Below are 27,811 nucleotides of genomic sequence, written 5' to 3' on the forward strand. Positions count from 1 at the left end.
CTGGGAAGATTGGGTTTGTTTTCCTTGGAGCAGAGGAGGCTGAGGGGGGACATGATTGAGGCGTACAAAATTATGAGGGGCACAGATAGGATGGATACTAAGGAGCTTTTTCCCTTTGTTGAGGGTTCTATAACAAGGGGGCATAGATTCAAGGTAAAAGGCGGGAGGTTTAGAGGGGATTTGAGAAAGAACTTTTTCACCCAGAGGGTGGTTGGAGTCTGGAACTCACTGCCTGAAAGGGTTGTGGAGACAGGAACCCTCACAACATTCAAGAAGCATTTGGATGAGCACTTGAAATGCCATAGCATACAAGGCTACGGACCAAATGCTGGAATATGGGATTAGATTAGACAGGGCTTGATGGCCGGCGCGGACACGATGGGCCGAAGGGCCTCTATCCGTGCTGTATAACTCTATGATTCTATGACTAGCTGCGCCTCTAGCCAAGCTGTTCCAGTACAGCTGCAACACTGGCATCTACCCGACAATGTGGAAAATTGCCCAGGTATGTCCTGTCCACAAAAAGCAGGACAAATCCAATCCGGCCAATTACCGCCCCATCAGTCTACTCTCAATCATCAACAAAGTGACGGAAGGTGTCGTCGACAGTGCTATCAAGCAGCACTTACTCACCAATAACCTGCTCACCAATGCTCAGTTTGGGTTCCGCCAGGACCACTTGGCTCCAGGCCTCATTACAGCCTTGGTCCAAACATGGACAAAAGAGCTGAATTCCAGAGGTGAGGCGAGAGTGACTGCCCTTGACATCAAGGCAGCATTTGACCGAGTGTGGCACCAAAGAGCCGTAGTAAAATTGAAGTCAATGGGAATCGGGGAAAACTCTCCAGTGGCTGGAGTCATACCTAGCACAAAGGAAGGTGGTCGTGGTTGTTGGAGGCCAATCATCTCAGCCCCAGGACATTGCTGCAGGATTTCATCGTCGCTGGGTCTAAATCCTGGAATTCCCTTCCTAACAGCACTGTGGGAGAACCTTCACCACATGTACTGCAGCGGTTCAAGAAGGTGGCTCACCACCACCTTCTCAAGGGCAATCAGGGATGGGCAATAAATGCCGGCCTCGCTAGCGACGCCCACATCCCATGAACGAATTTTTAAAAAAGGATAGGTTTATCGGTGGGTGGGGCGAAAGGGGTGACCAGAGTCCCATTAAATGGAGGAATACTTTTGTGACTCTGGTCACTTTCCCTACCATTGTCCTTTATGTGGCCGACTTGTATTCTGGGCCTTTGCAGTGCACAGCTCAAGGAGGTGTATGGCCAACAGAATCCCAGCAGGTTGTCATTGAGGCTATGCAGCCTTTCACAAGAGAATCACTTAAAAGGAGTGGTAAGTTAGTCAATACACTTCTTAAACAGGCACAAGTACCAAGGAGCATTGCTGTACCAACTCCAGTTACCAACATTTGTTGGTCTTCCTCTGGTAGGCCCTGTCCTGGTTGGGGCACTGAATGCAATCCTATCGTGTAAAAACCTATCATGCAGAAAGAAAACGGGCAGCCATTTACCTTGAAATCAAGACTCCAGCTTTTACACTCTAGCCTTTTGAACAACCTCTGTTCCATTAAAGCAAGATGAGTGCATCAACCTAACAATGTGCTAGTATGCCAATATGGGGTGCTTCACGGTTAAGTGGCTAAGCTGCAGGGTTCATTGACTTTTCACATGAATGGAGTGCAGTGGTGCTTGACCTAAAAATTCTTCCCCTAGCAAATTTTGAAATGGCGGTATATGAGCACTAAATCGCACTCACAACATCACTGGCATTGAGCAGTTTCTAAGCAGTCGTATATCCACTTCAGAAATATTAACCAATTAAGGTCAAAGACTATGTGCTGGTTATGTAACAATTTAGTTCACAGTTTCCCTTTTGAAATGAGGTCCTTTTTGGAATCCAAATAGTTGACTTAAGCCATTAATCCCAGTTGTGTATCTTTTCAGGCGGTGCTGATGACAATCTAATTGAAGGAGGAGGCACAAAGTTTGTCTGCAAACCTGGGGCTCGGAACATCACAGTTATCTTCCATCCATTGTTAAGGTATGGTCTGAATCAAAAAGCAAGACTTTGGCTGATAATGTCCGAAATTATTTTTGGGTACAAATTACTTTCAATTGATGAAGTCCAATCGATTTGTAATAGTTTTTTATTGTTGACAATTTTTGGACTTGGATTATTTTACACTTGTTCATATTTTTAATAACCCCACTTCATAGAATCTTGAAATATAATAATATTCTGTTGACACTGCAAATGGTCAACATTTCTAGTTTTGTAGTGGTGATGTCCTTTTAAATTAAATTCAGCATTGCTGGAAAAAATAGGAGTACAGTTCTTTACAAAACTTTCTAATTATAAAAATGTATTTTCTTCCAAATGGCCCATGGCTTTAACTCACCTACAACAGAAAATCCCACCATTGCAACTTGATAACTAACGAAAGGAACTCATGGCTCCCTGCTCATTACTGACTCCATTCAAGATATCTCCAGGCGTTTGAGCTAAGATCAGGAACTCGATGTGTGTGGAAATCTCAGATTTCAACCAATTTGTGGTGCAGCAAGTGGCCGTATGGACACAGCACACTAATGTGCTGTACAAACATGCTGTCATCGTTCCTGTGTCTTTGTTACATTCGTATAGTTTTTAAATTTAGCCCTGAAAGGATTGCTACTCGGTGTGTTTGCGCACAACTGTTATCAACTTTAACCATTCTTGCATTGGTTATCGCATGGTTCACACACAGTACTTACAGGTTTCACCTGCAAACTCGGACATGTCCAATTGTCATTTAATTTTCCATCCTATCTCTCCATCCTTATGGGCTCTCTGAAGGAGACAGTTCAGTTAAGGCTAATTAGTGGTGAATTGAGAGTAGCGTTTAGTATGGAATCGTGCCAATTGAAAACTCAAAGTGCCAAAATTTACTTCACTTAGAACCTTTAACAGCTGTCAGAGAGAGGAAACCTTTGTGCCACCTGTTCTGTGCTGGATTTGAGTCCAAGTTCCAGCAGTTAATGACAATATTCTAACACACTGCATTACCCTTTGCACCCTCTTAAATGTTTGCAAAGTACATGTAGGAGAAACAAAACGTGAAGAAAATAAACTGCGATGTTTTTGATGCACATTTTTAATATTTTTGTTGGGTGCTTTTGTGAGATGGTATTTATGTCTTATAATGCAGGCATTAATCTCAGTATGTTATTGACAGAAGCTGTGTACTGTTTGAGGTGGGGGTTTGAAGAGTCACTTTTGAAAGACCAGCAAACCCCAAATGGTGGTTCGAATGATGACTAAAGCTCGGTTTCAACAGCAAAAGAATTGAGAATAGCAAGTTTTGTTTTCTGCAGCTTTAATATCAGGCATTCATTCTGATATTGCATCTGTGATGGCATATGAACACAAGAAATCATGTGTGATTTGCATTGCTGTATACCAGTCATTTTTTACAATGGACATCTAGGTGTCTTACACTAAGTAAAAGGAGATCAGAGTATTACAAAGCGTAAACCAAGGAAAGGCTTTTCTGTCGCTCCTTGCACAGATCAAGTATGGTTAACCCTAAAGATAGACTGAATCCCCTCCTCCCACCCATTTCATCTTCTGAGGGAATTGCTGCATGACTAATGCCTGCCCCCAGTGACGTGCAAAGCTCTAGAATAGTCATATAACCTCACATTTCCTCCGTTCAACCCTGGCCAGCTTCCCTCTGCAAATAGTTTTATATATTAGGTTATAAATATTGAACCCTTTTTTCCCTCACTAAAAATGTTTTTTGTTACCATATTTAAAATGTCCTAAAAGAATGTAACTTAATGTTATTTTTTGTTAATTGAGACACAACAGAACACAAAAATTGAACTGGAAGAGATCAGTTAATGGAATGAAACATACTTATGGTATTTTCAGCACGTTTTATATCTTCCTGATGTGGTTGATTTCCTCCCACCAAAGTCTAAGTTAATGAGACATCTGTCCGAGTTAAGGTTGCCTCTGGCGGTACCTTGTTTTTTCCCATTCCATCTCTGAGATTAATGAATTTGTGTTGGCAATAAGAAAGACCAGGTTTTACAGATTAGTTTTTTTCCCCTACATGTTAGTAGAAGTAGATAAAGAAGAAATGGTGTATTCTATGAATAATATAAACACCAGATTGAAAATATTGACTTGCTGCCCCATCTACTCCCATCAGTTAGTGAATCAAATGCCACAATTATAAATCATACCAATTGGACGTAACATATAGTTTTAATTGACATGATTTATGAAAGAGGTATATGTCACCCAAACACTAACATTAGGTCAGAGGTAGTGCACCCTTTGAGTTCAGGCATCAAAATCTCTCAGATACCCAATCAGTTTTGAGATCCCTTATTCTAACCAGGACTATATATGCAGTTTGACACTTTCAACTTTAGTATCAACCCTGTGATGTATTATTGGTCTGAAGGCAGAGATAAGGTGGGACGAAACCATGGAAGGATTTGAAGGCACGGTTGAGGATTTCAAATCCAGTGCATCGGGTAACAGTTCAGTCAGTTTGGAATTTATGAAGGACTGAGGATAGGCAAGGCTGGCAAGGACGACATTGGAGAAATCAAGTCTCTATGTGACAAACGTATTGATAAAGCTATCGGAAGCAGTGGGTGTGAGGTAGGGTTGGAAGTGGGTCATGTTGTGGAGCTGGAAGTCAACAGTATTGGTGGATGATGGGATGTGAAGAATGAAACCTAGCTCTGGGTTCAGCAGGATGCCAGGGATGTGGCCTGGTTCAGCCTAAGCAGGTAGCCAGGGAGGTGCTGGGATGAGTGGTAAAGGAGTGGAACTTTTGCCAGCCGACACAAACTATGGCTTTTGTCTTCCTGATGTTCAGTTGGCTAAAATTTAGACTCATCCACATCTTGAGCACTTGCACCGAGTAGTTGTGGGATCAAGGGAAGTGGTGGAGAGGCACAGCTGGTTGTTGCCAGCACACACATGAAGGCTGACCCCATGCTGAGGGGACCCTGGAGGTGACTGTCCAGGTTTGGGAAGAGAAACCATCACTGGAGATGCACTGTGTCATTGGGACAGGTAGGAGTGGAACCATGTAAGGGCAGTCCCATGGAGCTGGACAGCAGAGGTTAAGCGTTGGGAAGAGGTTGGTGTGATCCACTATATCAAAGGCTGTAGAGAGGTTGAGAAGGACAAATAAGGATACTTCACCACAGTCACGTCACGTAGAATGTCCATAACAGATAATACTTTTCATCTTGCCTCGGTCATGTGATCAATTGCTTCAGTAAGGTTGCAGAGATGGATCAACCACCGTTTCACTTAGATGCAGTGGGATCACGGTAAACATCAGAACATAATCAGGGCATAATCTTAGAATCAGGGGCTGCTCTTTGAAAACTGAGATGAGGAGAAACTTCTGCACTCAGAGGGTAGTAGGTCTGTGGAATTTGCTGCCCCAGAAAGCTGTGGAAGCTACATCATTAAATAAATTTAAAACAGAAATAGACAGTTTCCTAGAAGTAAAGGGAATTAGGGGTTCCGGGGAGCGGGCAGGAAATTGGACATGAAGCTGAGTTCGGATCGGTCAAGGCCCTGTGGATGGTGGAGCGGGCCCAGGGACTGAGTGGCCGGGTCCTGCTCCTACTTCTTGTGTTCTTTAGATTTGAGGTTAGGATCAGATCTGCCATGATCTTATTGAATGGCGGAGCAGGCTCGAGGGGCCGATTGGCCTACTCCTGCTCCTATTTCTTATGTTCTTAACTGTACTCCCGGTCCAGAAAAGAAAGGAAGATCTTGTATTTATAAAGTGCCTTATCGTGCGTCTCAAGCATCTCAAAGCACTTAACATGCAATGAATTGCTTTGAATTGCAGACACTGTTCCATCGGTGAACACAACCATTTTGTGCACAGCAAGGTTCCGCAAGGAATAATGAGAGGAAGGATCAGTTTATCTGTTTTTGGTGGTGTTGGTTCAGAAAGAAGTGTTGTCCAAGTCAGCAGGAGATCTCCTGCTTTTTGTAAAGTTCCATGGAATTTTTAACGTCCACTTGAACCACAGCAGAAGCAGTGTGAGGCCTTTTGATTTAACATCGCATCCAAAGAACTACACCTGTAACAGTGGAACTCTGCTTCAGTATTGTATTGACGTGCCAGCCTACATTATGTCATCAATTTCTGGAATGGGGCTGGAACCCATAACTACCTGACTCAGAGATGAGAGCGCTGCCAAGCTTGATATATTTACCACGATCCCATTACAAATACCAGAAACTGCACTCCCATGTTCTGGACTACTCATGAGTGTTGCTATGTGAGATGTATTCACAATAATTGGCCCAGTCAGAATGATCAACCTTTAAAGATAGGCAACCTTTATGTTTGTTTTAAGCAAATGCAAATTAAGTGAATTCCAATAAAGCTGCTTGGATATAGCAGGGAGGCTTAACTGGTGGTGTATATGTATGGAGTGTGGCCTAAGACTTGGATTGTACATGCACAAATAGGCTACCCATGTAAATAATATTCCCAGGTCAACTTAAAATGCACACACATGTTTCTCCTCTTGTTGAATGGTTTAAATGTGTTGTTCATATTCACAAATGTATTTGTGATAAATGGACACTAATAAATGTTTGCTCAGATGGTTTATAATTCTTCTTGACGTGAGATTATCCTTGACATTTGCATGGTATCCTTTTTTATTCTTTTTTGAACGCAATGGCATTTGAAAGCACTTAACTCTCTTCGGATCCCAACATTTCATGCAGTCGGTTTCCATGTCCTCTGCTGATCTATGGGAGGGAGCTAGCCGCCAAAAAAGGAGGATATTTATTACAAGAGATTTCCATGAACAGATGTCATTGCTTCAGGGGCTTGTGCTATGTGACTGCATAGTTTAATTGCTGGTGAAAATGCCAGTGATCTTAATACTGCTGAACACAGTTTGGCTATCGGGTATCAACACACTGGAATCTTTCAGTATAAATATCAACCACACACTCTTGCAGTTTATGTGCAATTACAAGGATGAAATGTGGCACTGAAGAAAAGTAGATCTGGACAATGCAAAGCGTCGGTGGTCAGATGTAAAATAGTTGTGTGCAAGGTGATCTAATTTGAATGTTTTGGGTATTGTTAAGAATCCAGCAAAGGTGGCCTGAACTGATCAGATGCACAAAAGAAGGAAAGCCAGGTGATTGGTGTCCTTGTATCCATGCTTGCTTTAACTCCAGACTCGAGTGTTCCAATGCTCTCTTGGCCAGCCTCCCATGTTCCAACCTCTATAAACTTGAGCTCATCTGAAACTCTGCTATCCATATCCTAACTCGCACCAAGTCCCATTCACCCATTGCCCCTCTGCTCGCTGATCTACATTGGCTCCTGGTCCACCAAAGCCTCGATTTTTAAAAGTCTTATCCTTGTGTTCAAATCCTTCCATGGCCTCGCCCCTCCCTATCTCTGTAACCTCAGACAACCCTCCAACTCTGTGATCCTCCAACTCTGGCCTCTTGTGCATGGCCAACTTTCTTCGCTCCACCATTGGTGGCTGTGCCTTCAGCCGTACAGGCCCTAAGCTTTGGAATTACCTCCCAAAACCACTCTACCTCTCTGTCCTCCTTTAAGACGCTCCTTAAAACTTAACCTCTTTGACCAAGCTTTTAGTCACATGTCCGAATATCTCCTCAGTGTCAGTTTTTGTCTAATTACACTCCTGTGAACATCTTGGGATGTTTTACTACAGTAAAGGTGCTATATTAATGCAAGTTGTGATTGTTCTTTTTGTGTGCGATTTCAGTACCACTGGCTTTAGATGGCGCTATATCAGAACGCCAAGTCCACGTACTGAGCCGACCTGAAATAAAATTTAAACATAACAAGATACTGCCCTGCCAATATAAGACCCCAACTCCAAGAGGAAAGCCATCAGCTGATCAAGGAACAATATTGATGACTGTGACAAAAGCACAGATGCCATCCTGCATCAAAGGAGGAAATTGTCTTTTTTGAGTATGACTAGATATACAGGGTAGATGTGTTTTAGAAATAACTAGATCTTACTAAAGTTCAGTACGGAATATAAAAGTCGAGACATAATGGCGAATAGATATAAAACCTTAGTAAGAATTCATTTGGGTTACAGTGTGCAGTTTTGGGCTCCCCACTGTAGGAAGAATGTTGAGGCAATAGAGAGATTACAGCACAGATTCACTAGGATGCTGCCTCGTATGATTTGATCGAGATGTTTAAAATTAAGAAGATGGAGGACAAAATAGAAACCGACTATTTCTAGTGATTGATATTAGATTAAATAGAAGAGATTTAGAACAGAGAGGCAGAGAAGCTTTTTTGCACAGGGTTGTAAGGCTGTTAAATGCTTTACCAGAGTTAATAGAATCATAGAAAGGTTACAGCACGGAAGGGGGCCATTCAGCCCATCGAGTCCTTGCCGGCTCTATGCAAGAGCAATCCAGCTGGTCCCACTTCACTGCCCTATCCCCGGAGCCCTGCAAATTTTTTCCTTTCAAGTATGTATCCAGTTCCCTTTTGAAAGCCGTAATTGAACCTACCTCCACCCCCCCGCCCCCCCCCCCCCACCCCGGCAGTGCATTCCAGATCCTAACCACTCGCTGTGTAAAAAAAATTTTCCTCATGTCACCTTTTGGTTCTTTTGCCAATCACCTTACATCTGTGTCTTCTGGTTCTTGACCCTTCTCTATCTATTCTGTCTAGACCCTTCATGATTTTAAATACCTCTATCAAATCTCCAACCTTCTCTGTTCCAAGGGGAACAACCCCGCTTCTCTAAAGCTGATGAGGACAAGGTCAAGCAAGTTATTCCCTCACCACCCGATGCTGACCTGGTCTGGCAACTATGTCGTTCAGGACTTTACCAAGTTGATTAGTGGTGCTACTACTGAGCTGTTCTTCATGGTGGACATTTGAAGTCCCATAGGCAGCACATTATTTGCCCTTGCTTCCCTCAATGCTTCCTCCAAGTGGCGTTGACATAGAGGCGTACTGATTCGATAGTCGAGGGAGTGGTAGCTGGTAATCAGCAGGAGGTTTCCTTGTCCACTTGACCTGAAACCATGAGACTTCATGAAGTCCGGAGTCAATGTTAAGGGTTCCAAGATGCCACACCCACTTGACTGTTTAGCACTTTGCCCCCACCTCTGGTCAGTCTGTTCTTCTGGTGGGACCTCTGGTAGGTCTATCCTGCCGGTGGGACAGCATGTATCCAGGGTTAGCGATTGTGGAGTCTGGGACGTTGACTGAAAGATGTAACTTTGTGAAAATGACTCTGTCAGACTGTTGCTTGTGTAGCCTGTGGAACAGCTGTCCCAACCTGGGCATCAGTCCCCAGGTGTGGGTGCAGGGTCGACTGAACCAAGATTGCCTGAGTCCTGTCCTGCCCTGATCCAGTAGCTGGGACATTGCCGATAAGTCCATCCGTTATTTCTCTTACTGCCTTTTGTAGCGGTCGTTTTACAACTGAGCGGCTTGCTGGGCCACTGCAGGCGATAACAAGAGTCAAACATACATTGTGAGACCGGAGTCACATGCAGGCAGAGGTGGCTTATCAGGTGAGGCAAGTGAAACACTGCCTTAAGAAATTTTTGCGTGCACTCGCAAGCGGGGAATCAGTGTCACTGTCGGCACACAGATGTGCAGAACGGCTTTTATGCTGATTGATTCGTAATTGGCAAAATCTGACCCACAGTATTAGATTATGGCCAGTGAAATTGGATAGAATTTTGTGGCCAGAATCTAGTTCTGCTGTTCTGACCCCTCTGCCACCCTATACCTTTTTGCACATAACACTGTCTTTAATTAACGTTAAGAGAATCCAAGGAAAATTTGACTAAAAGCAGAACAGTTCTTCCATTCATTCTGAGTAATGAACTTACTAGGACTCTTTCAAACATGCTCTGTTATGATATATTAAAAAAATTAAGGTGGGAGGTGGGATTCAACAGGAAGGGCCTGTTGCCATGGTAACATGCTGGCTAGGCTAGGTATGTATCACCTGCCTCATCACCTGTTGAAAAGGTCACCAGCTGCCACTGCATGTAGGCCAGATTGGGTAAAGGTGGCAGGTTTCCTTCCGTAAGAACATTAGTGAACCAGTTAGGTTTTTATGACCGTCCCAGCTTTCATGTTCATTTTTCTGGTGCTAGCCCACAGATTACCAGATTTATTGAAATCAGTTTCACAGCTTGTCATGATGGGATTTGATCTCTGGTTTACTAGTCCAGTGCCTTAACTATTTGACTGCCATACCTAATTTAGTTACTAGCGGAGTTACCCTGCACCTAACAGTTTAACAGTATTTGCTACCTGATGTAGTTACATAGAATTTACAGCACAGAAACGGACCATTGGGCTCAACTGGCCTGTGCTGGTATTTATGGTCCACACGAGCCAAGTTACACAATAGAACACGGTGGGCACCCCACGTGGTCTCCTGTGCAATGTACTTTAATGAAGGTGTAATTGTTCGTTCCATGGCACCCTATCTTGTTCACAGCTTGCATAAGGTGCAAGTTTCAACTCATAGGAGAATCTGCTGCGAATACAAACTGCCTTTTTTTCACAAGTTTAAAGTAGAGAGAAAGCTAATAATGTTCATTGGAAATCCTTGTAATTGTTTCATGCAATAGGCCCTTCCTGTTGAATCCCACCTTATTTTTTAAAAAAAAATATTATAACAGAGCATTGGCCAGCAGAGAGATTTTTCATTCCACCAGTATGGAGCAGATTAAAAACCCAGAACCTAGGGGAGAAATGACTCCCACTCCTCAATACCTCACATTTAACATTCTCATCCTTTGTTTAAATCCCTCCATGGCCTCTCCCCTTTCTATCTCTGTAACCTCCTCAAGCTCTGCAAGCCCACACCCCCCGCGCCATCCAAACTTTCCATTCCTCTGACTCTTGTGCCTCTCCCTTCCCCCTTTGCTCATCATTGGCAGCCATACCTTCAGCCACCTCAGCCCTATGCTCTGAAATTTCCCTGCTAAACCCCTCCCCACATCCCTCTACACCTTTAAGACCTTCCTTAAAACTTACCTCTTTGTTCAAGATTTTGGTTATCCCTCCTTGCATTTTTTTTCATTATCCCTCTATGAAGCACTTTTGGATGTTTTTCAAGGTTAAAGATGCTTCCTAAATGCAAGTTGTTATTACCCAATTCCCTCAATATACTGAATATGTGAAGAAAATATTTGTATTTACAGAAGTTAATTGCTGAAGACTTGCTTCTCCACACAGTGCTTGTTGAATGGATTAAAACTCCATGATACCTTTCAAAATAGTTGAGTGGAGTAATTTTACAGCAGTGAAATGCAACTATAACTTTTTATTTTTTCTCTCTCCAGTTTTTTAATTAAAATTACCCTTTTTGAGGGTCTGCTATATAACGCCCTACTGAGAGGGTGGGCTGACCACCTCCAGGTTGACTTGCCAGCTGCCTTTCTTCTTCAGCAAGTTTCTTTCTTGTGCATAAATACTTGCCACATGGTCCTCACCGTGACTAGGAAGTCATTATGTGACTCTTCTTCTTCATGCTGTAAAATGTGTTGATGTGGTAATAACCTGCACCGCTTTAGCTGTAAATGCAATGTTTTAATATATTTTAGGATAGTGGATCGTATAAAGACTCATTTCACAACTCATTCATAGATTTAGTTATATAAAATTTTTCCAGTGACTGCCAAAGGTAAAATTTGCATAATATGAATCCAACCTTCTACCAGGTATCACTCTGACCAGTTGTATTCCATGGCTTGTTCCAGCAATGCCATGAGGTGAGGTGTCAATCGTGTTCCATTTAGTATTTTATGATCTGTACGTAACCTTATCCCAAACAATGAATTGTTCAGATCCTAGTGAGTGCTGCTAATCATCTCTGCGTTCACCACATAACTGAGTGCCATCAGCAAATGTCACATTATGACTGGAAGTACCTTTCCTCTATCTTGTTTATGAGCAGGGGGCCCAGAAGAAACACCTACACAACTGCACTCATCTTTGCACCCAGGGTAATATCTGTGAGTTTGAATGTATGACATTAGGGGTGCCATCAGATTGTAAAGAACAAAACATGAACAGCTCAGGCTAAAAGGGTCTTCAGCTTTAGTGCAATGCAGCTGATTGCTGAGATGCAGCCTGTTATAGTTGCAACAACAGCTTACGAACACGACAGGAATGATGATTTCGCAGGAAATTCCATTTTTTACTTAAGCATACAAAAGCAAGGAAGTTATGGTAAACCTTGATCAATCACTGGGCCTCAGCTGGAGTATTGTGTCCAATTCTGGGCATCACACTTCAGGAAGGATATCAAGGCCTTGGAGAGGGTGCAGAGGAGATTTACTAGAATGGTTCAGGGATGAGGGACTTCAGTTATGTGGAGAGACTGGAGAAGCTGGGATTATTCTCCTCAGAGCAGAGAAGGTTATGGGGAGATTTAATGGAGGTGTTCAAAATTATAACAGATTTTGATAGTGTACATAGGGAGAAACTGTTTCCACTGGCAGGAGTGCTGGTAACTAGAAGAAACAGACTTAAGATAATTAGCAAAAGAACCTGGGGGAGATGAGAAATATTTTTACACAGCGAGTTGTTCTGGAATGCATTTCCTGAAAGGGTGGTGGAAGCAGATTCAATAGTAACTTTCAGAAAGGAATTGGATATATACTTAAAAAGGAAATATTTACAGGGCGATGGGGAATGAGCAGGTGAGTGGGACTTACTGGATAGCTCTTACAAAGAGCTGGCGCAGGCACGATGGGCCAAATAGACTCCTGTGCCGAATGATTCTAAGTTAAGGACATGAAAAGACTTTTGACGTAACGAAACATGTCCCTCATACCCGAATTCTCCCACCCCAATATACAACTGTGATTTGAACATGCCAAAGATTGCATCTCTATACCCTACTTGGTAGATTATGCTGGGCATTTATTATTTTTTGCATGATGAATTGCACGATATCTGCTTTAGATTTACTGCTCTAATCCTACCATTTGGCCTTGTTTTGAAATAATAGTCCAGATTTACCTTGTCAAAGCCGTTTAATATTTTTTCGACTTCAAGGTTCTCTTGGAACTGTTTTTCTCTATGTTGTAGAGATCAGGCTTTGTGCAAAAATACCTGGAACTAAGCAATGAATGCACATAAAGAAGTGTCCTCTCCCTCCCTGCTCTCAGGCCCCAACAAAAGCATACACTCTCCACTCACTTTTTGACTCACCTGTGCTCGAGCAAAGGGTTGATTGTTGCCAGAGACTGAGCAGGGACCTTCGACCTGAGAAGAAGAGCTGAGAGGATCCTTGGACTTTTAAGTGAGAATCTGACTTGGCCTTTGGTAAGCATGCTAAAGATACATTAATTGTCCCATGGTTAGCACAGATCAATCTGCAGGAAAATGACACACGATCTTTCTGTTTACTTAGACGCAGTCATAACCTCGGGGGCAATTCAAATCAATTGCATATGTTAGTTCAGCTCCCTCATGCTCAGTAACCATTCCAAGCCACTGCTCGCAATTATGTTATCAGCACTCGAGGTTTAAACAAATATGGAAATTACAAACCTTCAATATCAGAATAACAGTGATGCAGTTATTGCGTAGATAGATGTATTAGAATAGCCGGGCTGCAGTCATGTAGTGTAATTCCTTTGTGAATACCAGGCGAACAGTATTAGTTATATGGTACAGTCACACAAATACATGCCCTGTAAAATCAGCTGCCTGATAAAATGGAAACAGATTGCAAAATGCCTTTTATTTTCAAATGTTTCATACATCAGTATCATTTTTTAAAAAAGTCTTCTAAATGCTTTCAAATTGAATATTGATAAGTATCCTGATTTGAAACTGGAAATAGAAACAAAATGAAATATATATATAAATGATTTGTTCAGTTAAACTCCTATCCAAACTTGCTCATACTTATTGAAAAAACAGCCAAAGTGTAAACAGGAGATGCCATGAAAGCTTGGCAAAAATGTAACTACCTCCTATCAAATTCCATAATCATTGCATGAATTATTTTAGATGGAGAAATGTGGTTAAACAAGATGACCTATAAATGTGGCCAGTCAAAAGAGGGAGCTCTTTCAGTTTGCTCAGTAGCAAAGACAATTGGTGCCCTTAATTATCAGATGCAAAAGCACAGATGCTGTTGCCCTAATACCCAGTAATTTCAAGTCATGTTCATTGGGGAGGAATACTTTCCTTTCACCTTTGGACTTGGGTTGAATACAGCTGCAAATGATGGGCAATCTCAAACTGGTTCCTTCTTGCTGGCCATGAGTCAAGAAAAGTTTGCATAATTTAGCACAAATCGGCACTCCCATGCTCTGGTTATGCTTGACCTTCCACTGTTGGTCCTGATCTCTGGAGTGACTTCTCAGCCAGGTTATAAATGGCCGAGTATCTTGGGTTCTCTGGCTTTCTCTGAAACTCAGCATCAGTGTGAATGCACGTGATGTACCACATACATGCCACCGTGTGTGTGGTGGTGCTGAGAGTTCTGGATTTCTTAAGTTGACAGACACTGCACTTGTAGCTGAGTATATGTTTAGTCAAGCTTAAACCAGCTGTTCACATTAGGGTTTGCTGGCTCCATCTGGCGCAGATGCAATCTGAAATTGACTTAACAATGCTATTTCAACCACTGTGCCCCCAGCCTCTCGAACATCCTTCGCTGCACATCTTTACTGTAAGACCTACCTCCCTACCATCGAAAGGGTAGGCTCAGGCTCGATTAGGGCAGACTCGATGAACCAGCTGGTCTTTTCCTGCCTGTCAATTTAGTATGAAAGCCTCCCAAACTATTTCTCTACAATTTGTGTTGTCGACTGGAGTATCCTCATTTTTATGGTGGACAATGGAGGCTCTTGTTCCAACGAAGCTGAATTACTCTGATCGTGCATGATCAACCTCTCATATCATCCAGACTTAATACAGTCTCCTACTTTAAAACATTCTTTCCCAGTATCTCTCAACTCTAGTACTCACTTTTTTGATTCTTCCCCTGACAATTTTCAGACTTGATGTGAACTAATCACACTTCTGATCTACCTTGTCATCTCCTGTACTCACTTCAAGTTTGATGGTGTCACCAAGGTTCTCTTTTTTAAAAAAAACTTACAACTACATGGAATAGTTGGTGGGTGGCATGACACAGGATCATCATGTGATTTTTATATTCCTCCTCAATCTAAAATCAGCTTGATTGGCAGGAACTTTGCCAAAATGGTCAGTAAAAGAGACTGCCGATAATGGCCAGACTGCATGGCTAGAGATGACCTTTTTAACGTAAGAAAAGTTTGCTCGACAAACTTAAGTTTGAATGTCATTTCAAATAATTCAGCTTTATTTTTGATGTTTTAAACACTAACTATTGCAGAATAATGACTTTGCCGAAAGGGCTTTAAACCGTCATATTTGGGTCAGGATCAAAAATGTCTCAAAATGAACTATTCTGTTGTTATTGGACTTTACTTCTTCTGACAGTATGGGTGTTTGTCCTTGATGCTGGTTGACAGGTCTTAAAACCTTCAGGTTAATGGTTTGCCTTTTGATGACAGCAGATGAAATGCTAAAAAAAAATACAGTAAGCATACATTAATTTGTAGTGGCGAGTAAGCATGAGATTAACTGTCACAACAGATTGTACAGCAGATCATTCACATGTGTTTATTTTAACCAAATAGCCCTTGTGGATTGGAAGCGAGTGTGACTTTGACTTGGGCTTCTTCTGGAAAAAAAATACATTTAGACAGTTACCACACTATAACAAACCAGATCAGGGAGATATTAAATGTTAATTAAACGTTGATTTGCCTATTCAGCTAACGGGCATAATAAAGGGTGAGGGTGGGGGATGTTATTGCATTGGTTTCAAGCTTCTGTCATTGAAGCTTAGAATCTTGAACCATGCAATTGTCATAGAGTTTCTGGTATTCAGGTAAATAGGATGTTAAAACAGATACCACCTCATCCTAAGTGTGCATGTTTGTTGGCAACAAAGTGTAACTGGCACTGTGATTAGTGAAGCCTGTTACTTTCTTATGTTCCTTTGTCACTAGAGGAGGCCTTTCAGGAGTAAAACAAATAACTTTTGTAGTTTGGTTAAGTTCATAGTACACTCAACAGTCAAAGTTGTGGCTTCAAGCCCCACTCCATCATTTGGGCACATAATGTAGTCTAACGCTCTAATACAGTATTGAGGGAGTCCTGCGTTGTCTTTAGTTGAGATTTTAGGGTAGAAATTGCAAGGCTGTGCTGCTGGCTAGAGTTTACAAGACATCAGTGCTGGTTGCAGATAGGTGTACAACATTTTTATAAGATTTGTGGCATGCCCACTAGGCACTAAGTTGAAATTGCCTAGACTCACTTCATTTGGGACCCTCACATCTGGCTATGAGATGTGACTTTCATCCCAGCTGGATTTACACCCAAGTCCCAAAAGTCAAAGGACAGTGTGCTTTGGTCACTGTGCTATCTAATTCTCCTCCTACAGTGAGTTGGTATAATTGTGATCTCATATCTAAAATAACAATGAAATTGCACGCATAATTTAAATTTTAAAAAATGTGCACCATGGCAGTGGTTTTAACACCCACGGTGGGGGTTAAGTCTTCCATACCACTGAGTTCCGAATCTGTCATACCGCTGCAGTGAATTGTCAGGTAAAAAGCAGACCTCCCAGTCAGGGGTGAAAGTCAAAGTAAGACTCTTGCTTGTTCCGCCCTCACATACTTCCTTATGGTAACTCAACTTTTAATATGAACCAATAACATTGTGATCAAACTTGACACATCATTTCTGGGATCCAAAGAAGTGTCTATTCAAGGATAAGCTTACAGCTAGCAAAATCTATTTGCAGTTATTTATTGCAATTGTAAATGAGAGGTGACCTTTTATTTGCCTATGAAAGTTGTATTCAAAGTTGTGCCTTCAAACATAACAAATGGTGTCATTGTACAGTCTAATCCATTTACAGTTTGGCTGTTGTTTTGAGCCAAAATGTGAACCAGCAAAATGTAGATCATGTGTTAATAACAGAATACAATAGCAGCTTCATTCAGAGGTGTGAAACTTGCAGCCCCAGGTCATGAGAGAACTAAAGAAAGGGAAGGGGAGAAAGTGTAGACTTTCAACAGTTTAACGCAAAATCATGTTTTGTTCACTTGAGCAATTGTCTCATTTTAATATCTTGAGAATAAAAGTGGCTTTTAATCAAGATTCCTCCTTCATGCCACAAGCACTGATGAGTAATAGTCATTTCAGCATCAATAATTGAGAGAAAATTGGCTTTAATTGTTTTTAATGGCTCTGATAGCTGCAAATAAAGATTTATGGATGTGTCCTTTTGACATGGGTAGGGAATTGGTTAGGAGGTAGGAGACAGGGAGTAGGGATAATGGATATGTACTCCAATTGACAGGGTGTGACGAGTGGTGTGCCCCAGGGATCTGTATTGGGGCTTCATCTTTTCACTATATTTATAAATGACTTGGATGAAGGAATAGAAAGCCATATATCCAAGTTTGCTGACGATACTAAGTTAGGTGGCACAATAAGTAGTGCAGATGGGGCTGAAAGTTGCAAAGGGACATTAATACGTTAAATGAGTAGGCAAAACTATGGCAGATGGAGTTCAACATGGAGAAGTGCGAAGTCATCCAGTTTGGACCGAAGAAAGATAGACCAAAGTATTTTCTGAATGGTGAGAAGCTGGGAACTGTGGAGGAGCAGAGAGATTTAGGGGTCCACGTACAGAACTCAGTAAAAACTGGTGGACAGATACAAAAATAATTAAAATGGCCAATGGAATGTTAGCCTTCATCTCAAGGGAGCTGGATTACAAAGGGGTGGAAATTATGCTACAATTATATAAAGCTCTGGTTAGACCGCATCTGGAGTACTGCGTTCAGTTCTGGGCACCGCACCTCAGGAACGATATATTGGCCTTGGAGGGGATGCAGCGCAGATTCACCCAAATGATACCAGGGCTAAAGGGGTTAAATTATGAGGAAAGGTTGCATAGACTAGGCTTGTAGTCCCTTGAGTATAGGGACACTGAGGCTTATTGAGATCAGTTAACTCAACACAGATGAGGGATTAAACCTGGGGCCTGTGTAGGCTCTTACCTTTGAGCCAACAGAAGGCCTAATTGCTTAAGCAGTGTTCAGATTGTGACACCTGGTTTTCAAGCCAACACAGAATAATGGATCTGAATCAGGAGCCAATTTTTGTTAATTTGGACTTAAGTTAATCTTTTTAACAGGATGTTTATTTAATGCTTATTACATTTGGAGGTTTATTTTCATCTTTTAAATCCACTTTATCAGACCTGTCACCAATGTGGACATGTTGGCGGTGAGAGTTATGATCAGCAAAAGCGAGATAGATTACAAGCTCATTTAAAAACGTGTTTACTTTTCCAAGTGACATTCATCAAAATGTTTGATTTTTCACCACAGAATGAGTAATGCTTGACAGATACACTTAATATTTTCCATTTAAGTTGCAGCAGTCTGGATGCTGGGTAGTGCTGTAACTAGAAACTTATCGCCATCTCTCCTCCCTCCATCCCCCTCATGAAAACTGGAAATGATGTGGGACCTCCATTGCAGCAAACCTCTTGCAATGAGCAGCCATTTTTCTTTTTGTGAACTAGAAAGAAGGAAGAGAGTTGCATTTATATAGCGCCTTTCAAAATCTCAGGACGTACCGAAGCGCTTTACAGCCAATTAAGTACTTTTGAAGTTTAGTTACTGTTATAATGTAGGAAAGCGAAAGTCAATTTGAACACAGCAAGCTCCCACAAACAGCAATGTGATAATGGCCAGATAATCTGTTTTAGTGATGTTGGTTGAGGGATTAATATTGGCCAGGACACAGGGAAGAACACCCCAGCTCTTTGAATAGTGCCGTGGGATCTTCTATGACCTCCTGAGAGGGAAGATGGGGCCTTGGTTTAACATCTTATCTGAAAGATGGCACCTCTGACAGTGCAGCACTCCCTGGGTACTGCACTGAAGTGTCAGTGTAGATTATGCACTCAAGTCTCTGGTGTGTGATTTGAACCCACATCCTTCTGAGGTGGGAGTGGTACCACTGAGCCACAGCTAACACCTGGGCAAAATTTGATTCATGTAATAGAAAATATTGTTTTGTATTAGAAAAATCAGTATTTGTATGGATTACTGCACTATAAATTCAACAGCAGGCAACTTCAAGTTGTAATGAGGTAAAATATAGCATCTGCAATTTTTTTTAGAAGGTGCATATACACAGCCAACAGTGGTTGTGTGGTTCTCCCTCCGTTGCCTGCACTCCGTCGTCTAGAGCCTCAGGCATTGAACAAACCCAGAAAAAGGGCAGGTCCACATTTGTGTCCATGGGTTAAGGCCATTAGTTCCATTAAGTAAATTTGGGACAGTGGTGCTGCGCCTTTGTACTCCGGGTCTCCGTATTGTACAGTGGAGCTCAGTCGTGCTCCAGAGACAGGTTCCGAGCATGAGGTGCAAACAGGGAGGGTATGCCCTGAGGCCTCTGTCCCGAAATAGAATCTTTTTTTCAAAAAAAACCTGGTAGATATAAATGTGCCTCGAGACCTTTCAATAAAGACTGGAGTTGACAGGCTTCTGAATCTCTTTATTGACTCGGCCTACTCTTTCACTATGTGGCTTCTCTAATCTTTCCAAAACTTGACTCGTTAGATGAAAATGGAGAGGGAGGAAACCATCAATTCCACTTTCAAATGATCAAACAGTTCACGTCAACACTTTTTCTTATGTTAATTTATTTTTGAAGGTTTTTTTTTGTTAAAGTGAGCATGGTGGCTCAGTTAGTTAAGCTACTGATCCATAGACACCAGAAAGATTCCAGGTTTGATGCCTGGTCTTTGTTGGGTTAACTGATCTCATTTGCAGCTATAATTGTCCTGATTACTAGCCAGTGACCCCTGTGGAAGTGCACATCTTAAGGATGTTGGCTAAGGTTTGTATTTATGACTCAGTTAAACTCACATACACCCGGCCCTAGCTTCAGCCCTCTGACTCTTCCCCGGTGCAGCAACAGCAACAAACAAATGCAGTTCTTTTCTTTTTAATCAGTTTCTTCCTCCCCTCTTCTTCAGCCTCTTCCTAGGTTGGAGCAGTTTGGAAAGCAAAAGGAAAACCAAGTCCAAACATCTAGGAAGCAGTTCAACCACCTTCTGAAACTTCCTTCTGCTGTCTCTCTCTCATCTTTCCTTGCAGCCCCAATCTTTCCATGTAAGAGAAGAGGCAGCATCCAAAAACTCAATAGGTAGTCCACCCACCTCCTGAATCCTCCTCCTTCTGTCTCTTGGCCTTACCATCTTCCTTTTTTTCTTTGGAGTTGGTTGACTTCACAACATAGATATGATGCACAAAGTACCAACTTACCCACATAACATAATGTCACAAAAGGATAAAGTAATAGGAGTAAGTAGGACAGAAATTGTGATTTTTACTGAACTGAAATTAAAACTAAATTTTAACTCGAAGAATTGCAAGTTAGTTGGCAGTTATCTGTCCGCCAACTCGTTCACTAATGTCCTTCAGGATACAGAACCTGCAACCCCTACATGCGAATCCAGTCCCACACAATGGGCACGATTTTAACTTTGAAGTCCGGGTGCGTGGGGGGTAGGGGAACAAAATCCGGGATTTCCAGAGCGGGAAGGAATCCCAACTCCAACCCACCGACCCAATCCCATCTGGTACGCACATGCTTCAGGATCCCGGAAGTATTCAAAGCAGGAATTTTCTAAAGTACTTATACTTGTTGAAATAGTCATTAATCTTGTTATTCATGCTGGGAAACTATTTCAACGCTGCCTCAACATGTTTTCCATGCTGTGTGAAGCACGCCATGGGAAACTAGGCAGGTTGCAGCCGGCAGCCATTTGGCCATTTAAATCCCTGCTTGACAAATGGGGATTAAAGGTGAGTACTTGCAACAGTGCAGACAGTTCTCAGTCACACTATTGGCTGGAAGTTCTTGGTGTTTAGACTGAAAATTCTTGGTTCACACTCAGAATTGTTCCGTTTACACATATTTACTTACTTTTTGGACACCCTCGAACTGACATCATCAGGGTGGGGGGGAGGGGGCGCAATGGCTGCATTCACCAGTACATCCGAGGAGGAGGAGGAACATCACCATCCTCACCAGGCAAGGCGTGCACTTCCGTCACTTGGAGCTGCACAACACAGGGCCACAGGGACCGCACAAGAGCAGAAGGGGAGCAACCGAGGGACCAGTGTCGCAGGAGGCACTACCCTCATGAGAGGGTCGATAGACCAAGGCTGAGCTTCCTGGACCTCTCTGAGGAGCAGTGCCTACGAAGGCTTAGTGTGAGTTGCGAGGTGGTCGCAGACATCTGCAGCCTCCTTCATGCCATGCTGCTCCTGGCTGGGCCTGGTGGCATCGTATTGCCCATGGCAATTAAAGTCACCAATGCCCTCAACCTCTTTGCCTCCAATCTTTCCAGGGCACCACCGGTGACATCACCGGGGTCTCTGTCGTCTGCCCACAAGTGCATGAGACAGGGCGTCCCACTACGTCAAATTCCCCATGGACAACCTCAGCCAGACGGAGAGGGCAGTGGGTTTCCACTCTGTGGCTGGCTTCCCACAGGTAGAGGGTGCGATTGATTGCATACATGTAGCAATCCAAGTACCTCCACACGAGCCAGGACTGTTCATCAACAGGAAGGGATATCAATCCATCAACGTGCAGCTCGTTTGTGACCACTGGAAAAGATTTCTTCACGTGTGTGACCCTCTTCCACGCACCAAATAGCCTTAAAGTCTGGCTCCTCGGAGAGAAGGGTTACCCCCTGTACACGTGGCTCTTGACACCTGTGAGAAACCCCATCAGTGAGGCACAGCGTCGATACAACAACAGTCACATCGCCACCAGGTCTGTCATTGAACATGCGACAGGTCTGCTGAAGATGCAATTTCGGTGCTTGGATTGGTCTGGGGGAGCACTTCAATACGCACCAGCGAGAATGGGTAGAATTGTAGTCGTCTGTTGTGTCCTGCACAACATGGCACAACAGAGAGGGTTACCGGTTGATAAGGCTCCATGCTGTCATCCAGCATCCGCATCTGCCATCAACATTGAGGACGAGGAGGAACCCATTGGCAAAGCAGCTGCTCACCTGGCTGCTCGTGAGGCCAGGGAGTCATTAATATTTGAACAATTCTTATAAGGACATCTGCAAAGTGAGGATAGTCCAGTCCTCAGATCACCTGGAAAGAGCAGCACCACCCCCTGCACAAAACAGTCCGACAACCACACATACACCCACTGAAAATGTACCCACTGGGTGGCATCAAGTCTCTCCATTCATGATGAAGCACATGAAAGGGCGCTATCGCAAAAGGCAGTCAAGAATGGGCAAGACATGGCAGTAGTGGTGAGAATGCTAATATTTAATGTGAATTTAACAAAAACCAAATATAAATGAAAAGCATGACAGTCTGTCAGGCACCTTTGTGCATACCCTTTGTGATCATCAAACCTTAGCCTTTCGCTTCCTACTACTTCTACATGCTGCATCCACTGTGGCCAAAGCAGAGGTAGCGGCAGGCTGCTCATGTTCATGCCCTGACTGTTGAGATGCTTTTGGCCTATGCCCTCTGGGTTTTGGAGCCCGTGAGGGCCCTGCCAAAGACTGCTCCACCTGCACTTGTGCAGGGGCAGACTCCTGGAGAGAAGGAAGCATTGTGGAGACTGGTTGAGAGGGTGGTAACGGATGAGATGTGGGAGCACTTTGAGTGGCCTCCCCACTTTCATGTCCGCATTTGCCATCATCCCTCTCCTGGGCCAGGGTCACATCACTCCTACCACCCTGTTGGACAGCAGTTTGGAGGACATGTGTGATGCCTTGGAAGCCGACTTGTAAAGTTTCTGTCTGCCTGTTTAAGGCGGCAGAATGTTGTTCACCATGAATTCGCACGGCCGTTGTTGGGGCCTGAATGGACTCATTTGTGAGCTGTGCTTGAAACTCAATGGAGGCTCGCCGCCTCGCCGTTGCAGAAATTCCTGCACTTACCTGCACCACTATCTCAGACATTCCCGCACCTGTGCCACCACTCCACAAATGCAGGAGCTGGACTCCTCCATTCTCACCGTTATTGTGGAGAGTGTGCGTGGCACCTGTTCCAGTACGTTGCAAATGTGCTGCTGTCCCTTGATCCTTTTCAAGGATGGCCCCCAGGGTTCAGCATCTGTGTCCAGCTGAGCCTGGAGAGGAGTGCTCCCACTGATGTGGACTCTCCACAGCTGTCCCTGCCACCAGTGTCTGCTTGTGCCCACTTGTGGGTTGGCACCTGGTGAGTCACCACACAACTAGCTGACTACGAGGACCCACCGAGATGTGAGTATCTGCGCTGGTGGATGGCTCACTAAGATGTGACGGTGCGCCCTCAGAGGCCGGGAGCTCCTCTGAGGAATCGCCCTCTCCCATCACTTTGGTCGCTGAAGGGACTGTAAGAGAACAGAAGGCAATATTAAGCACCGATGAGCATACTGAGGTGTTCAACGAGCCAATCATTCTTAACATCAATTCATGTTGTGTGTGATGAATGTTAAAGTTGTGTCGCCAGACGTTTGTGGGGTGCCAGTCCGGCATAGCCGACGGACAGGCACTCGACGATGCAGCTGATCTGCAGGGTCTCCTCCTCTGCCTTTGTGAGGACCACTATTTATTGTGGCGCCCCTCCAGTCCTCGCCCTCTCCCGTGCATTTTGCGCTCTCTTCTACAAGGGGAGAAAGTACAGACAGGGAAGTGGTCAGCTGATGAATGCATTGCTTTGGGTGAGGCTGACCATGAAAGAGATGCATCAGAGGGTGACTATCAGACAGAGACATCACATTGGATCAGAATTGGGGAATGTGGTAGTGGTGGGTTCACAAATGGGGAGGTGAGGCAGTGAAGGCAAGTTGATGATGAGCCTTAAGTGGGTGTGTAGAGTGATGTATTGGAGTAGTCTTGGCAGTGCAGAATGTGAAGGGAGTGGGGGGCGGTGACGAGCACCATGGAATGCAGGAGAATCAGTGAGTGTCCTCACTTTTGCTGACCTAGTTAGGTCATTGAAATGCTTCTTGCACTGCACCGAAGTGCGGGAGATGTTGCTCCTGCTGGTCACCTCCTCAGCCACCTCGAGCCAGGCCTTCTTGGTGGCAGAGGCAGGGCACTTCCTCCTATCCACCGGGTAAAACATTTCTCCCCTCCTCCTCACCCCGGCCAGCAGCGCCTCAAATGAGGCGTCACAGAACCTTGGAGCTGGCTTGCCCTTCTGCTGCTTCATTCTGCCTGGTTCCTCCTTTGTCCAGCAAAAGCCATTGATGTGATGGCCCTTTAAATACATACGTTTCAGCTGACAGGAGATCACGCAGGTGTGGCCATCTGTCCGCTGCGCAGTTTTCAGACGGCAAACCTGGAAGCCACGTTAAGGGCCATTAAGTCGCGATCGCTTAAGGAACGGTAAAGTTTTATTTTTCGGGTTATCCACGCACCCATGAAACCCCGCAGCTGCCATACCGTTGGCATATTAAAATGGGGCCTACGTGTTGATGCCCTCAGGGCAACTAGGGTTTGGCAATAAACATTCCTTGCTTGTACCACCCACATCTGAAGAACAAATGAAAGAAAAATTCAGGTCCCTGATTGTTGTTGTGACTTGCATAAAATACTGTGTGGGTAACAAAAACTGCAATGTCAACCTCTTGGTACACGCTTAAATATGCAATAGCAATGGAGAGAATAATGCTCAGAATTCCGTTTGTGCTGGGTCATCTTTTGCTACTGGGCTTGGTTGTAAAACTGTATAATAATCGATGATAGGAGTGCCAAGAGTGAAAAAGCTCATTATGATTTAGGGCTGGCTATTGGGCCAGAGAACTCAGTTTAATTTTCCACTCCTGAATATGAAAGGCATAAAGTATAAGCAGCGAGAGGCCTGAAAAACCTTAGTTAATTAAGCTTGGACTGTCATGCGTATGAAGATAATACAGGTTGGATATTCTCAGTGGGGAGTTTTCTGGAAGTACATAAATGAGATCACAAGTTGCCTTAACGTACACTCAAGTTTTAGAGAAGGCACAACAGTATAGAATCATAGAAGTTTACAACATGGAAACAGGCCCTTCGGCCCAACATGTCCATATTGCCCAATTTATACCACTAAGCTAGTCCCAATTGCCTGCACTTGGCCCATATCCCTCTATACCCATCTTACCCATGTAACTGTCCAAATGCTTTTTAAAAGACAAAATTGTACCCGCCTCTACTACTGCCTCTGGCAGCTCGTTCCAGACACTCACCACCCATTGAGTGAAAAAATTGCCCCTCTGGACCCTTTTGTATCTCTCCCCTCTCACCTTAAATCTATGCCCCCTCGTTATAGATCCCCTACCTTTGGTAAAAGATTTTGACTATCTACCTTATCTATGCCCCTCATTATTTTATAGACTTCTATAAGATCACCCCTAAACCTCCTACTCTCCAGGGGAAAAAGTCTCAGTCCATCCAACCTCTCCCTATAAGTCAAACCATCAAGTCCCGGTAGCATCCTAGTAAATCTTTTCTGCACTCTTTCTAGTTTAATAATATCCTTTCTATAATAGGGTGACCAGAACTGTACACAGTACTCCAAGTGTGGCCTTACTAATGTCTTGAACAACTTCAACAAGACATCCCAACTCCTGTATTCAATGTTCTGACCAATGAAACCAAGCATGCCGAATGCCTTCTTCACCACCCTATCCACCTGTGACTCCACTTTCAAGGAGCTATGAACCTGTACTCCTAGATCTCTTTATTCTATAACTCTCCCCAACGCCCTACCATTAACGGAGTAGGTCCTGGCCCGATTCGATCTACCAAAATGCATCACCTCACATTTATTTAAATTAAACTCCATCTGCCATTCATCGGCCCACTGGCCCAATTTATCAAGATCCCGTTGCAATCCTAGATAACCTTCTTCACTGTCCACAATGCCACCAATCTTGGTGTCATCTGCAAACTTACTAACCATGCCTCCTAAATTCTCATCCAAATCATTAATATAAATAACAAATAACAGCGGACCCAGCACCGATCCCTGAGGCACACCGCTGGTCACAGGCCTCCAGTTTGAAAAACAACCCTCTACAACCACCCTCTGTCTTCTGTCGTCAAGCCAATTTTGTATCCAATTGGCTACCTCACCTTGGATCCCGTGAGATTTAACCTTATGTAACAACCTACCATGCGGTACCTTGTCAAAGGCTTTGCTAAAGTCCATGTAGACCACGTCTACTGCACAGCCCTCATCTATCTTCTTGGTTACCCCTTCAAAAAACTCAATCAAATTCGTGAGACATGATTTTCCTCTCACAAAACCATGCTGACTGTTCCTAATCAGTCCCTGCCTCTCCAAATGCCTGTAGATCCTGTCTCTCAGAATACCCTCTAACAACTTACCCACTACAGATGTCAGGCTCACCGGTCTGTCGTTCCCAGGCTTTACCCTGCCGCCCTTCTTAAACAAAGGCACAACATTTGCTACCCTCCAATCTTCAGGCACCTCACCTGTAGCTGTCGATGATTCAAATATCTTTGCTAGGGGACCCGCAATTTCCTCCCTAACCTCCCATAACGTCCTGGGATACATTTCATCAGGTCCCGGAGATTTATCTACCTTGATGCGCGTTAAGACTTCCAGCACCTCCCTCTCTGTAATATGTACACTTCTCAAGACATCACTATTTATTTCCCCAAGTTCCCTAACATCCATGCCTTTCTCAACCGTAAATACCGACGTGAAATATTCATTCAGGATCTCACCCATCTCTTGTGGTTCCGCACATAGATGACCTTGTTGATCCTTAAGAGGCCCTACTCTCTCCCTAGTTTCTCTTTTGCCCTTTATGTATTTGTAGAAGCTCTTTGGATTCTCCTTTGTCTTATCTGCCAAAGCAATCTCATGTCCCCTTTTTGCCCTCCTGATTTCTCTCTTGACTCTACTCTGGCAATCTCTATACTCTTCAAGGGATCCACTTGATCCCAGCTGCCTATGCATGTCATATGCCCCCTTCTTCATTTTGACTAGGGCCTCAATCTCCCCGAGTCATCCAAGGTTCCCTACTTCTACCAGCCTTGCCCTTCACTTTATAAGGAATGTGCTTACCCTGAACCCTGGTTAACACACTTTTGAAAGCCTCCCACTTACCAGACGTCCCTTTGCCTGCCAACAGACTCTCCCAATCAACTTCTGAAAGTTCCTGTCTAATACCATCAAAATTGGCCTTTCCCCAATTTAGAATTTTAACTTTTGGGCCAGACCTATCATTCTCCATAGCTATCTTAAAACTAATGGAATTATGATCACTGGTCCCCAAGTGATCCCTCACTAACACTTCTGTCACCTGTCCGTCCTTATTTCCCAAGAGGAGCTCAAGTTTTGCCCCCTCTCTAGTCGGGCCATCCACATACTGAATGAGAAATTCCTCCTGAATACACTCAACAAATTTCTCTCCATCCAAGCCCCTAATGCTATGGCTGTCCCAGTCAATGTTGGGAAAGTTAAAGTCCCCTACTATTACCACCCTATTTTTCTTGCAGCTGTCTGTAATCTCCTTACATATTTGCTCCTCAATTTCCCGTTGACTATTTGGGGGTCTGTAGTACAATCCTATCAAAGTGATCTCTCCCTTCTTATTTTTCAGTTCTACCCATATAGACTCAGT

The 27,811-nt window shown here is 43.6% G+C and overlaps 1 protein-coding gene across 1 annotated transcript in view; it reads left to right on the forward strand.

The window, feature by feature from the left end:
• exoc4 (exocyst complex component 4) overlaps positions 1-27,811 on the forward strand; it is a 394,720-nt gene that overhangs the window by 160,465 nt on the left and 206,444 nt on the right. Inside the window, 1 exon segment of the mRNA XM_068005175.1 lies at positions 1,959-2,055. Coding sequence (XP_067861276.1) covers positions 1,959-2,055 — 97 coding nt within the window.

Source organism: Heptranchias perlo, chromosome 24, assembly GCF_035084215.1.
Source record: "Heptranchias perlo isolate sHepPer1 chromosome 24, sHepPer1.hap1, whole genome shotgun sequence".
Lineage (NCBI taxonomy): Eukaryota > Metazoa > Chordata > Chondrichthyes > Hexanchiformes > Hexanchidae > Heptranchias > Heptranchias perlo.